Here is a 14562-nt window from a genome sequence, read left to right as displayed (position 1 = left end):
GAATGAGAAAACCATAACTAAATGGATCTAAAATGATAGGCCTTGTTTTTGATCTACCAATTATACTATAGTTCTTAAATTTGAAAAATACAAATATTAAGTATGACAAACCATACTACTAATTGTCTAAGTGATTACCCCAGGCTACTGGCCACTTTACCATTATAATCTATATCCTTATAAAATGAATGGACTCAGAAAAAGTCATCTACAGGGCATATTAACAACAAGGCTTAAGCTATAATTTATGTGCGTATGCACCAACAAGAAACGAGCACTAACAAAGGAGTCCCCCCCAAGATGTGGAATTATATGCCTTTATAACAATTCAAGATCTGTGGATGCCACATATCTATTAGATAACCCTTAGATATATCACAAACCCATGTTTAATCATTAATTGACAACAGAGTATCATAGCTATAGATTAAATTCACAAAATGTCAACTAGAAAAGTACAACAATAGCTTTTGCTCTCATAAAAAAAAATTCATATTACAACTGGCACATCTAAAATGTCTTAAAAAAAATCATTGTGATACAAACATTTAACATTTAAAGATATTTAACCAAACAAATCATAAGCATAAGTAAAATACACAGTTGTCATTTTTTATTTTTTTAAATCGAATCAAATGCAATGGAGATTGTAAAGCACATAACAGATCACAAACAACATGGCTGCCTACAATGATGTAACTAGAGATGGGAGAATATATGATTTAGTCATCCATAAATGAAATTACAACAAAGAAAAAGAAAAAGAAAAAAAAAAAAAAAAAAAAAATCCTCCAACTCATAAACATAACCTTATAATCAGAGTCTTCATATCCTTATGAATAAAAGAGTATTCAATAAATATAGAGCTATACACCATCTCATTTAGAGTTACAGTATCAGATTATTTTTTTTAAAATAATTTAATCAATAAAAGATAAAAGATAAAATGGCTGAAATTACAGGTTTTGATTTTTTTTTTTTTTTTAAAAAAAACTTGGTATAAATTTCAACAATAAGAATGAAATCTATGAAACTAAGGATGACAAGAACTGCTACTAGGATAGAACTCATAATCATATTTGAAACAAAATATTTCGAACACAAGCCAACAGATCTGATAAGGAGATGAAAAATACCTAAAAATTTCTTCCTTTAACGAGATTAAGAAGATCTCCTTGAACTTCAACCTTGTGCTCTTGCGATTTCCTTCTTCACTTCTTCAATTTCTAGTCAAACTTACAAAGAAGCTTTGACTAAAAGAAAAATTCAAGACAACGACCAAAACTCCAAGGAATTGCAGGAATGAACTAATTTTTACTAACGAAAATCAACTTTGCATGGATCTGTGTTATGTAAACCAAAGATTTGGACATAGAATTAGGGTTTAAAGGACAAAACCTTTGATCTAGGGTTTCTAAGTGAAGAAACAAAGAAATCTACTAGAAAATAAGAAAATAAAAGATCTACAGAGATATGATGATAGAAAGGGAAAGAGATATGGTTGGAACTCGAAATCTAAGATTTCTGCTAAGGAAATCTAAGATTTAGGGAAAAGAAAATTACAGATCTATGAATTTCAAGGTTAGAAAGAAATGAAATTTAACAGAGAATGAAGGTCTGTAAAAAAAAATTTGATTTGAGACTAGCCGGAGTTCCGATCGGAGAAATAGCTTGAGTTAGGGTTTTAAACTTAAGAAGAAAGATTTCAACTGAGATATGAAGAGAATAGCAAAGATCTAGAGTTTCTAAGCTGAGAGAGATGAAGAACACAAGTAAATGACCGAAGGATAATCGGGATCCGGCAAGATCCAACGGAGAAGATGATCGGAAAAGGGGGTTTAGGTTTTAGGGATCTAACTCTCTCTCTGGATTTCTACGGAAAAAAAATGAACAGTCCCCTTATTTTCGTTTTGATTTTTTATATATATAAAACAAATGTGTTGATAAACGCACTCCCACTTGATGGGCGCACAATTATTGATGAGGCGCGCCCGCCAATTTTGTCCTATTCGGCTTGGGCATCCCCTTTAGCAGATAATTCACCCTCCTTTTGATCTACATTGCGCACCTTCTCTCGGCTTGTTCACTGAGCAAACGCGCTCGGATCTCGACGAAACTTTACGGGGACCCCGGTGGGACCCTAACCTATCTTAGGGTGAAGTTTGGGACCCTAATGGATTGATTTGGTTGGGTTTTGCTCAAACAAAAGAGATTTAGGGCACGATCAAAATGGGGTGTCTACAATAACCGAACTACTTAACTCTTGTATTTGTTTTGTTATGCGCGTTTGTGTTTCTTGGACCTCTTCTTGTCATTTTGGCACATCAAATTTGATCCTATTTTTTTTATTAAGAGATCTTTTGGTTTTGCACACATAATATATTAGAAAAATTTACACATCCATATCATGAGTGATTGATTCTACTAAAATAAATAAATAAATTACACAATATGTGTTTCAATCCCATATATGTTTTCTACAATATACTTGACATGTATATAAAGAGATGGATTTCGCAACATCGGAATATCCACTTCTCAAATGGTGAAACTGAAGTTTACACTAGCCCAAGATCCACACCAGAAGTAGAAGAAGAACAAACATCAACAAGATGCACTCCAATATATGCATGATAGCATAACAGCACTACAAGATAAGAACAATAGGAAAAAGAAACCTTCAAAACATAAAGAAATGGTGTAAGTTTGGCACTTTGCTTCAAATCACAACCTTACACACAAGCAAGCCTCAATGGAGGTCTTCCTTGTTGAGAATCTCTACAAAAAATTCCAACAAAAATAAGTAAATGAAGATTAGCTTAGTCAATGAAAAATAGAGTTAACGGCTTAGGGAAGTAGGGGTGCAACCCAGGTCGACTTTTTGGAATTTGGGTTGAGGTTTTACTGTAAAATTTGGTCAGGCTTGGGTTGATTCCAACTCATTTTTTCAACAAAAGCTCAGCCCGACCCGACCCAAGTTGCACCCATATAGGGAAGTAGTGGTGGGTCTGAAAAACTGGAGACTAAATTGCTTAGGGAAGTGGTGGCGGGTTTGGAGTTTCAAGTAGAGTTTGAATTTGAAATAAGAGGCAAGTGGGAAGACCGAGGAAAAGATGGAGCAAACATGTGCAATTTAGCCCAACAAAATGACCAAAATGTCCATGGACACAAAATTACAATTTTGTCCACACAAAATTACAATTTTGTCCTCACTACATCTCTCAATATTAAAAGGGAAATGATATATGCGCCAAGTGTTTCAATAAACATGCGCTCCACTTGTTTGTCGTGTAGTATTTAAAGAGCTTTTTGAGAACCGTAATATCCTCTGAAATCCCTTTAAATACTACACGACAAACAAGTGGAGGGCTTGTTTATCGAAACACCTTGGCGCAGATATCATTTCCCTAATAAAAATAAGGGATTTGCTGGCGTCCATGGCAAATGGTCTGTTGCATGTCAGACTAGCCACACAAGCTCACTTTACAGCAGCTTTTGTCTTCATTCATGAGGTGGCTCATCTGACATGCAACAGACCAGCTGCATTGGACGCTAGCAAATCCCTAAAAATAAAAAATAGAATTTGAATTAAACGAAATAAGTTTCCAAAAATACACTTTAAATTTTACAATGTACTCATCGTAAAAATTAAAATAATGAATGCTTGATCTATAATAGAGGCGTGGAAGTGAATATTGAATGGGAAAAACCTGTCTTGGATGCCCTTTTGGCCTCTCCAAACCGGCTGAACTTTATTACTACTATGTAATTAATTACTTAGCCAGTACACCTAAAGATAACCAAATTAAGTGCCACTTTTCTCTCAACCAACAACTAGCAAATTACCCTTTTAGTGTTGATGCATTATGTTTCTGAGCATAGAACTAAAAAGGCATCGTTCTGAATAGAAAATATAGCACATTGATGATTAACCAACTGCCCAAGTTGTCCCCACTCATATTTTGTCTTCTAGCACTTTGTCAAGAGTCCACTCTCCCTGATCCGAATCCCCTTCACATGAGCTATGTTGGAGCAACAATGGGAACCCTACTCCAACCAAGGAGGCTCATACATTAAAGCCTTCCCTTATCTATCAATTTCTATTGAATCTAGGATGTGGGGTTGGGGAATGTGTTCATATTCTAGGTGTTGTATCAATCTCAATGATATTGTAAACTATTAGAAAGATTTCATAGCAAAGATAGTCCCCAACCATTTTTAGTGTCAATTAACATTCCTTCATTAGCCATTGAAGTTATAATTAGAGTAACTTGAGCTATACAAATGGGTATGTCTGGTTATGAAAAGGAATTTCAAAGCAATCATGCTTTGCTTTGTGTCATTTGTTGGGTCTCTTTTGAAGAATCGACTAATTGCCCGTAGGAAGGCAACTAATCATTTATCAAATCTAGAAGCAGCAACATAGAGGCAATTGGTTGCATATCGATTAAACCAACACTCCATGATAAAGACCGCAGATCTAACGGAATGAATATAAATCATCAATTACTCAAATATAATTATTATTATTATTGTGCAGATTTCTTATATTCCGGTAGTGATTCATCACCCAAACAGACAAATGTGTGTGACATATTGCTTCCAAATAGCCTTTTGTGTTCGATTTGCAAATGAGATTAATTTAAAACAAAATTATTTGCAAGTAAGGACCTATTTCAATGCCACCATAGACGCCCTAAATCTTCTTTCAGGGTGACTACTGTCAAGCCTTTTTCAAGTTGATTAGACCAAACCTGTTGAGGAGAAAAAAGCAAAAATCTCACATTGGAAAAGTGAATGAATGTGAAAGGGCTTATAAGGACTTGGCACCATCTCGTTAACAATTAGCTTGTGAAAATCCCTCGGAAAATCTTGTAGTTCCCACGTTGCTACCGTTTGTTGGGGTTCCCGCGAAAAAAGCAAAGAGGCCATATTGGAAAAGTGAATTAGAAAATTAAACAAGAAGACGAAAGCGAACAAATAGAGATATGTAAAGAAGATAAGGTCAATAACTTCTTACTTGCATGTGTCCCAACGGAAAAACTATATAGTATATAATTTCGAAACTTAGCTTGTTCTTTTACATAGGTATACAGAACATCAAACAACTGTATTAACACTTATTACTCTGAACTACCCAGCATAAAAAAAGCTATATGATGGGGACTACATATGAAAGCAACCCTCTCCTTCCAACAATTCAGGTGGAGGAGGAGGAGGACTTGGACAGTTCCGATTCAAGAGCTCTTCTATCATTTGTAAGGCAATTCTCTCCTCCTCCTCCACCCCCTCTCTTGCGCCACTTGCTGGAGTTGCCGCCATCTCCGGTGAATGCGACATTGCCATAATTTGATCACTCTTCTTCCCGAGCTCGACCCTCATCACCCATTTGGAATCCGATTGGGGCCCTGCCCGCTTCTGCCATATCCCTATGTGGGAGTTCTCGGTGTCGAGCCTCAGGCACGTGAGCGATGGTGATGGGGCCTTACAACACCGCCGGAGCTTCTCATTGAGGATCGAAGATAGACCTGCCGGAGAAGTTGGGGAATTGTCGCTGGAAATTGTCTCTCCGGCAGGATTCCGAACAATTGGGAAGTTGGTCTTTGCATTGCGGCCGCTCATTTGCACAGCGGCCTCGTCATAGGCTCGAGCGGCCTCCTCTGCGGTCTCGAACGTGCCGAGCCACACCCTCCTCTTCCTATGACACATTTAAAAAGAACATGACATGAAGTTGGTTAGGATTATATAGAATGGCTTCACATTTTCAAGCTTATGATAATTCGAAAAGAGTTAACAAATACAAAAGCTTATGATAATTCAATTTAAGTACATATAGTTGGATATTTAGAGTGCACTTACAGTAATGGGTGGCGAATTTCTGATACCCAAGAGCCCCAGTGGCGTTGCCTCACCCCTCTGAACTTCTTTGATTGTACCATGTTGTAAGAAAAGACTCAAAATCTCAGTAGAGAGAGAGAGACAGAGCGAGGGATTTGGCTTTGTTCCGGGATCTTAAACAAAGTACAATGTTGCAGAGCTGAAACAAAGAGGAGAGATTAATCTGAAGGGGTCTGAAAAGTCATACAAGAAGGAAATATTGTCGGTGAAATAAAAGCTTCAGTACTTGAGTAATTAAAATACCACCTAAGTCTAGCATGATATACAACGATAAACAGTACAAATCAATCACGATTTTAAAGCATAGCAACCTAATACTTAGAATTTCTCGTAAGAACAAGACTCTTTGATAAAATCAAGTAGCGCTAATGATATTCTAAGATTCTAAGAAATATACCAAGACTTCTCTACCTAATACAAAATCACTTTCCAAGACATCATTTTTAATGACATTACTTTTCAAGATACACCATAATTTATTTACGATAATGATGTGGGCACCACGATGTTTTGATTATTGCACAAACTGATCTTGTCTTTTATTATTTAAACAGCTGTCAAAGGTTATTACAGTTCCCAAAAAGCTACAAATGACAAGTTGAGTTCGTGCAATTACTAAATATTGGTAGTGGAAATATCAGTAGACTATTTAAATTTTCTTCTGTTTTTTTTTTTTTTGTTTTTTTTTTTTTAAACTGATTTTGATCAATCTTGCTAACCCACTAGGTTCTTCCTTGAAAAAATAATGATGAAAAGCATATGAAAATCTTTTATATTGTGGCCATGGGTGTTGGTACAGGTTCAGCCAAAAGTATTCTAGAGCCTACATAATTAGATGGTTAGATGGTCTAAACCATTCAATTATTTGGTTCCTGTTATAGATAGCCCATGCCCCCAAATTCTTAATTTTCTGTAGAATGATTAGCCTTTTCATAAATTTGGTGTAAAGTGGATGACACGATTTAGAAATAGGGAAAACTACTAGAAACCCCATTGGATAAAAACATATCTACACAAATCCTCCCAAAACTTTCTTAATTACCAATCACCCCATAATTAGCTTTTAAATTTGCCTATTACCCATTTTACCCTTTCTTATGTCACCTTGCAAATCCCTATAATATCTCTCTCTGACTCTCTCTCTCTTCTTAATTGAGAAATTTTAGCCAGCCAAAAAAAAATACAGTGGGCCCACATTCTTTTGCTGATCCAAGCCATTCATTTGTTGTAAATATAGTGGGCCCACATTATTTTAGTGATCTAAGCCATTCATTTGTTGTTCCCTAACGTGGATAGGAAGTGCCCAGAATATCTCCTCCGTAGGATGATCCTAACCCTCCGATTTGTTTAGGTTTAAATATAGCGGGCCCACCGTATTTTTGATCTGCATGTGCATGCCCCGCCTGTCCCTTATAATTTTAAAATGGGTAAAAGGCAAAATTAAAATCTATTTAGGGCCCTTTTGGTAACTAAGAAATTTTTTGTAGATAAGTTTTTATTTAGGGGGTATTTAGTAGTTTTCCCTTAGAAATATCAACAAATCAAAGGGTTAGGATCAACTAGGGAGAAGACTTTTGAGGCACAGACAACATTGACGGAGACCATCAAATGAATTATTTAGAACATTCAATTTTGTAGCCCCACTCTAGTATTTGGTTGCACATGTATATAGCATATAAAAAGCACTAGAGGACAAAGTCCTTTCATCCCTTAAAAATGGGTACGTTGTCACAAATTTTATATGATGTGGGCCTGAAATCCAGTATTTTTTTAAAAATCATGTGGGTCCCACTTCATAGGAAGATCCAAACCACTCATTTGTTGGGTCACAATGCAGATAGGCTGTACCCTATAAATCATCTCCATCGCATGATCCTAACCCTCTGATCTATAGAGGTTTCTATAATATGTAGTCCCTCTAAAGATGGGAGAGAACTCTATAGATCAGAGGGTAAGAATTATCCGATTGAGATGATTTATGGGACACATTCTATTTACGTTTTGGCTCAACAAATGAACGGTTTGGATTATCTTATGAAGTGAGAGAAAGCCCCACATGACTTTTTGAAAAATACTTGACTTCACTCGCACACAGCATATAAAATCTCTCATATAGTAAATGATGAAGGAAAGGTGTGATCTGAATCCTTCATCTTAGCTACCTCCACCCATATAGATGACACTATTGGATGAGAAAATCACATCAAATAATCAGTTTTGGACTCAAATTCAATTCTCAAAATCCAAAACGAATGCCGAATTTATTGGGGTTGATGCTTGATCGCCACCACGTTATTAACTATCAACCTACTAAAATTAAGTTGATTAAGTTCTAATTAATTATAAGATATGTTTTTTTTTAATGATCAAGAACTTCCATTAAGAAGAAAGGTGAAATATAACTACACTGAGATGCTCAGAGCAAGATAGAAAATAAAACAGAAAGAAAGGAACAGCTACATCAAAATACAACTGGACAGAAGGGGGTAGGGACTCAAATATCTCCAAGCTGAGCCTATTCACCCCCCACACAAACAAGAGCATCAACCTCACTATTTGCCAACCTTCTAACATACCCATACAAGGTACCCACTATGTCCTGAATTTCATCCATCTGATGCGAAAACCTCCAATGGTGGGGATGACTTCCGATTAACCATATTAAGGGAATCCCCCTTCACGATCGATGATGACAAGATACTCTCTTCAGTAAGCCTTAAACCTTGAAGGAGCACTTTAAGCTCAGCTTCATCAGAATCAGATCTACCAATCTGATCAAAGAAAGCCCATTTAATAGATCCCCTCTCATCTCTAAGAAAGCCTCCAGCACTCGATGGCCCCGAATTGCCCAATCTCGATCCATCAAAGTTAAGCTTGAGAATGCGATCTGGAGGAATCCATCAGGGCAAGGAGTATCCCTATGTTCCTCACTGAAGCAGATCTCATGCCACCTTAATTATATGATATGTATTCTTGACTTTCAAGACATAGGCTTTTATAATTTTATTGATCTTAACCGTCCGCTCATAGGCTAAGGATTAGATTGCTAGGATCATCTGATCAGAATGTTTTTCCATCCATTAAAGATCCGCGGTCGGGCCCGTAAATCTGACAATCCAAAATGTTCATAGATATGACCCACTATGTAATCGGGCACGTCCCCTCACTGTCTATACTTTGAGTAATTTGAATGAATGGTTTGGATGATAGAAATATGTAGGCCCACTATATTTTTTCAAAATAATTGCACATGGATATAAATTCTCCGTCTCCACTATCCCACATCCACCTTTGATTTCTTTTTTTCTTTTTTTTCTTTTGGATATTGATATGGTAACCAAGTTAGGGACCAAACAAATTAGGGTTGCAACTTGGGTCGGGTTTTACCCGACCCAAAAAAACCATGGGCCGAGATTTCTTCTAAAGTAGAATAGGGTTTTTGAGAACCCGACACGCCTGACCCGAGTTTCAACTGCATTTTTTGTGCTTTTCACTTCCATAAGGATGATCATCATTATCACTCCATGCAACAACAACAATTTCATGGGCCCTTTCGATTTTAATGCAAATTGGTTTAGTACCAAAGATTAAACATCATTTTAATGCTGACTCCGTGCATGTACATACACGCCTTTATGAGTGTTGATTTTTTTTATCATACTGGTGAGGTCTTTTTAGAAGAAAAAAATGTTTACCAAGATGTGTCCTGAGTATATAACTTCAAACGTTGAATTGGAATAGATCATGCACCATAAATTCAACTATTAGAACCTGAATTATGATGCATCCATCGAGAATGTAGAAAAACCTGACCCTGACCCTAGAAACTATTTAGGTAGAGTCGGGTTTAGGAATCATGGGCTTTTTTCTTTAAAAAGAACCAACACAACCTGACTCATGATAGTTTCTCAGGTAGGGTAGGGTTCTGAAAAACACGACCAACCCAACCCAAGTTGCAACCCTAGAACAAATAGCCTCTTCACATGGCACAAAACTACGCCTCATGCAATGTGGCATGTACGGATTTGTTCACTTCATACAATTTTAATACCCTAAACCTATACTATTAATATAGAAAAATAACCGCAATCTTTGCCCGCTTACTTGCACTTGTAATCTTTTCTCTCTTTTAATATATTTATCTTTTGCTTAAAAAATAATTGAAAAAAAAAAAATCTTTCTAAGTAAAAAAATGTAGATCCACGTAAAACGTGCATAAGACAAAATTCACACCCATATTTGATTTATGCCCATTTTCCCTCGAAAGAAACAGACTTCCAAGGAAAAAAAATCTGCCATGATTTAACTATTTAAGTTGATCATTTATCTCGCTCAAGTGTCCACCAAGGCAATATTTTTGACGTAATTTTAGATAATACTCTCTATCTCCCTCTGCATTAAAGTGGAGACAAGTTTTTAATTTAGACAGGTGGAAGGACCCATTCAAAACGTTAGTAATCCTAAAATCTCTCCTTTATTTCTCACTCTAACCAACTAGGTATCTCTCTCTTTCTCTCAACCCTTACCCTGCCCTGTAAGCCATTCTCTCAACCCTATTAGTCTCTACCTATCTCTATCTCCTTTTCTCTCCTCCTTTTTCCTCTCAAACCTAACCTTCCTAACATTAGTATCTCTCTATCTCTTTCTCTTTCTCTTTCTCTTTCCTACTTTGCCTAACCTTCCTAATAAAGAATTAGTGTGAGAGCAACATGTTCATGTTCAGTACCTACTACAAAAGAGAGAACCCACTTAAGATAACCACGCCTCGGCTAAGCAGCCTGTGTGGAATGAACAATAGCTAAATTTTTTACATATATAATCCAAGTTGATAATGGAACTTTTTTTTTGTCGGAATTGCATTATCTGCGGACCCAAACCTAACAACAAAGACTACTTTTTCCTTGACACCTCCCTCATAAGGAGGACAGTCGTGACAACTCAAACTATAAGGCCCTAGTTAAGTTTAGATTTATGTGGTATTTAAGGGAGAATCAGTCACGATCCAAGTGTCACCTCATACTGCTTTGTGCAAAATAACCTCATAAATGAATAAGACAAATTTAGTTATGAGGTGGCTCCTCTCTTCAAGAGAGGACGCAAAATGGCTTTGTGCAAAATTGCCTTTCAAATCGCAATATTTCATAATTAAAGGAAACTTTACATTTATAAGGTTTTAAATAACCTCAGGGCCACTCAATTTTCCCCAATAGATAGTGTCCTAAAGTAGTTAAAACTTAAATGAAACTTCACATTTATAAGGTTTTAGGTAGCCGGGGCGAGTTAATTTTTCCTATTATATATAATAATATAGATAGATTATAAGTCATTATTTTTCCTATTTTTTTGAAAAGGAATTAGGAAATGACTTTTGCACTTCTTTGTTTTAATAATGTCACTAATTTAAGGGCGACGATATTTTTACTCCCCTGCATTATGCATTGGCCCCCCTTATTATATGTGATTTGACATAAAAAAACGTTGTTAAAGTTGCGTACTGTTCACGTCAGATCAGGCTATACGGGGGGCGCATGCTTAATGCAAGGGGAGTGAAAATATCATCTCCCTAATTTAATTACCCTGTTGTGATTAGCTATTGGAAAGATGTTAGAATTCCATAAACTATCAACAACAAATCAAAAAAGTGTTTACTTTTGCTTTCTTGAATGGTGAAGATGAATTAAAACTAAATAAAAAACATAGTCCTCCAAAAGGGTCATATGCATGATAAAAAAAAAAATGCTGGAAAACAAAAAAAAAAAAAAACACATGGCATCCTCAAGCACGGAGGGGACTTATAAACCACAAGGTCTAGTTTCCCAATACTTCTATGAGTGACCCTTAGTAGCAGCCAAAATTTCCTATCTCATCTGCGAAATGCCAAGGATAACCCTTTCGCACCTTGATCCACCTTATAATATGGCAAATTATAGAAATAATGAGTATCCCTCTCAAGGTATGATCCTAAAGTAGTAGCATACCATGCACTACCTTTAATGTACAAACATTGTAGGCCCTCGTTCATTAGTTGGAAATAAATTTAGACTTTAAGGGCCTCTTTTGACTTTCAGGTCCTGTGGACCCTGATCCAAGGACGAGTGCGGAGGACACGAGATCCTCTGCAATCCTGAAATATCTCCACAATGTGAAGGAGAGCTCTACCAAGGAACTCTCGAAACGGTGTCACCCTCATAGCATAGCACAAGTGGCGATAAATGAGATACCTCTTGATCCAAGGATAAATCCTCAAACCATGATGTACCTAAAATAACTTAGAGTCTTCATCCATGGATAGGCTATGGAACCCCAAAATCAAATCCTCTGTGCAATGGATAACCATAAATATATATGGGCTCGTGCCTGATTACGAATTGAGAAGGTCCGAAGAGCACCCCAAATTCGTCCGAGTGCAAGCACTTGATCTCTTATGCCATTTTCATTAACTCCAAAGAATTTTAGGCAAAATCATGTGAAATAGGAACAAAATATCCACAGGAAGACGTCTACCTAATCATGCATGACCAGGGGATAAAATAATAAGCACACACAAAATAAAATAAAAGATGTGTCACCTAATGACAACTAGGTTATGAGTGACATGCCTAACTGGTGTCTAAGTTCTGGTGGACAGACACATGCATGATATAGCTAAAGGTATAAAGTATGTATAAGAAAGAAAGAGAAACATAACAAAACACACAATATAACAAATCCTAAGACTCTAAACGATTGAGCCTGAGTCCTTGGATGGTCTGAGTTCATCCAAAGAAGCCTACGTATCCCCGCCTCCACGAGAATCAGAGCAACGTAGTTCTTCGCGCCTATTCTAAGCTAGGATGCCTAAGACACCTAGACCTCTATCATAGACTCAATCTAAAACACCGGACTAGTTATTAAAGCTTCTTGAGTGATTATTTAAATTCCAGTGAATTGCAGATTTTAGGACACCCTATATAATAACCGGTAAAATATATATATATATATAAATAAAAATGGCCTCATAGGTGGGTAATCATCGGCCATTACTCATTTTTCCCTGAGTTAATCGGGCATGAGAATATCTGGCATAATGGGGCGTACGCGATTCGAACCCAACGCTGAGCGAGGATTGAACGGCTTCCTACCACTAAACCACCGCCCCAGATGTCAACTAAAAATGAGTAGATACTTATACATATTAAAAATTACCAATAGGCACTATTCATAATTACTATTCACAATAATCACTATGCAAGATTACTATGCAGAAATACTACGTAAGATTACTATGCAGAATTACTATGCAAGTTCACTATTGAGATAAACTATTCAAAATTACTATTCACAGTAGGACCCACCGAGTACTATTCACAAGCGGGTCCCACCAACAGTGGGTCCCACACAAGCGGGTCCTACCACCAGTAGGACCCACAACAAGCAGGACCCACAAATAGCGGGACCCAACGCCAGCGGGACCCATCACTAGTAGGAACCATTACCAGAAGGACACACCGCAACCACTTTCATTAACTCATTGGTTAAGCGGGTCACTCCACAACCACTATCATTAATGAGTAGTTGCGCTTCACCGACGAAAATAATAATTAAATAATATTAATCATCATGTTACTATTCAAGCAGCCTTTACTATTCCTATATTTTTGTAAAAGCATTTAAGAGAGTAGTTGTGAATTTAAGACTGTAGTTGAAAAAAAATACTTATAAATAGAAGAAGAGAAGAAGAAGAAAAATTTTAAAAAAAAAGAGAGAGAAAAGAGAATGAGAGAGAAGAAAGAGTAAGAGAGAGAGGGAAAAAGAGAGAGAGTAGGAAAAGGAAATCCACTTCATCACTACCAAGGTAAGTCTTTCATATAGATAGTTAAAGTATTTATTATTGGTAATATGGTTGGTTCTACCACCTATGTAAATATTAGGATAAAGCATGCATAAGAGGCGATAACTCGCTATAAATTATGCAAGTTTTATCATCTTATTTGAACGGTGAAATGCTAGCATAGTAACCGTAAAGTAAACTTTAATCAAAGAAATGCGAACTGCTGAGCATAGTAGCCCATCTTATTTGAACGGTGAAATGCTAGCATAGTAACCGTAAAGTAAACTTTAATCAAAGAAAGGCGAACTGCTGAGCATAGTAGCCAAGAAATAAACTAAATCAAAGAATGGTGAACTGCTGAGCATAGTAACCTGTGGGGTCCACATGAATAGTAACATGTGGGGTCCATATGAATAGTGCATGCTGGGCCCCATGATCTTAAAAATTTAATAGAAAGAACACTGAACACAGGGAACATTATTTTGGACATAGATGGACATTACCTGGACAGAAAGGACACTGCCTTAAAACATGAATTTGATAAAATTAGAATATATTTACAGGTTATCCACTCCAAGGTGTAAGCTCAAACAAACCTGTGACCGGAAAACTATATGTAAGGGTTTTCTTCCATTGATTCTCTTTTGCTATATGTAAGGGTTTTCTTCCATTGATTCTCTTTTGCTATATGTAAGGATTTTCGTCCATTGATTATCTTTTGCTATATGTAAGGGTTTTCGTCCATTGATTCTCTTTTGCTATATGTAAGGGTTTTCTTCCATTGATTCTCTTTTGCTATATGTAAGAGTTTTCTCCATTGATTCTCTTTTGATATACTGGATGTGAATATTTCA

The 14562-nt window shown here is 36.6% G+C and overlaps 1 protein-coding gene across 2 annotated transcripts; it reads right to left on the bottom strand.

The window, feature by feature from the left end:
- Positions 1-5027: 5027 nt before the first annotated feature.
- On the bottom strand, positions 5028-6320 carry LOC143856315 (ethylene-responsive transcription factor WIN1-like). 2 transcript variants are annotated; one of them, XM_077366497.1, is made up of 3 exons: positions 6210-6320; positions 5860-6037; positions 5028-5698 (listed from the first exon to the last, which is right to left on the bottom strand). In XM_077366497.1, exons 2-3 carry the CDS (start codon positions 5937-5939, stop codon positions 5167-5169), a joined length of 612 nt encoding a protein of 203 aa, XP_077222612.1. In that variant the 5' UTR covers positions 5940-6037; positions 6210-6320; the 3' UTR covers positions 5028-5166. The 2 variants fall into 2 exon arrangements, with proteins under 2 accessions (XP_077222612.1, XP_077222613.1); XM_077366498.1 differs by having other exon boundaries at positions 6145-6245.
- Between the last annotated feature and the right edge of the window lie 8242 nt (positions 6321-14562).

The sequence above is a fragment of the Tasmannia lanceolata genome, unplaced genomic scaffold (assembly GCF_043159265.1).
Source record: "Tasmannia lanceolata isolate RefF3 unplaced genomic scaffold, GAP_Taslan_0.1 ptg000023l, whole genome shotgun sequence".
NCBI lineage: Eukaryota > Viridiplantae > Streptophyta > Magnoliopsida > Canellales > Winteraceae > Tasmannia > Tasmannia lanceolata.
The sequence above is the reverse complement of the archived record's forward strand: the minus strand, read 5'-3'. Positions and strand labels throughout refer to the sequence as shown.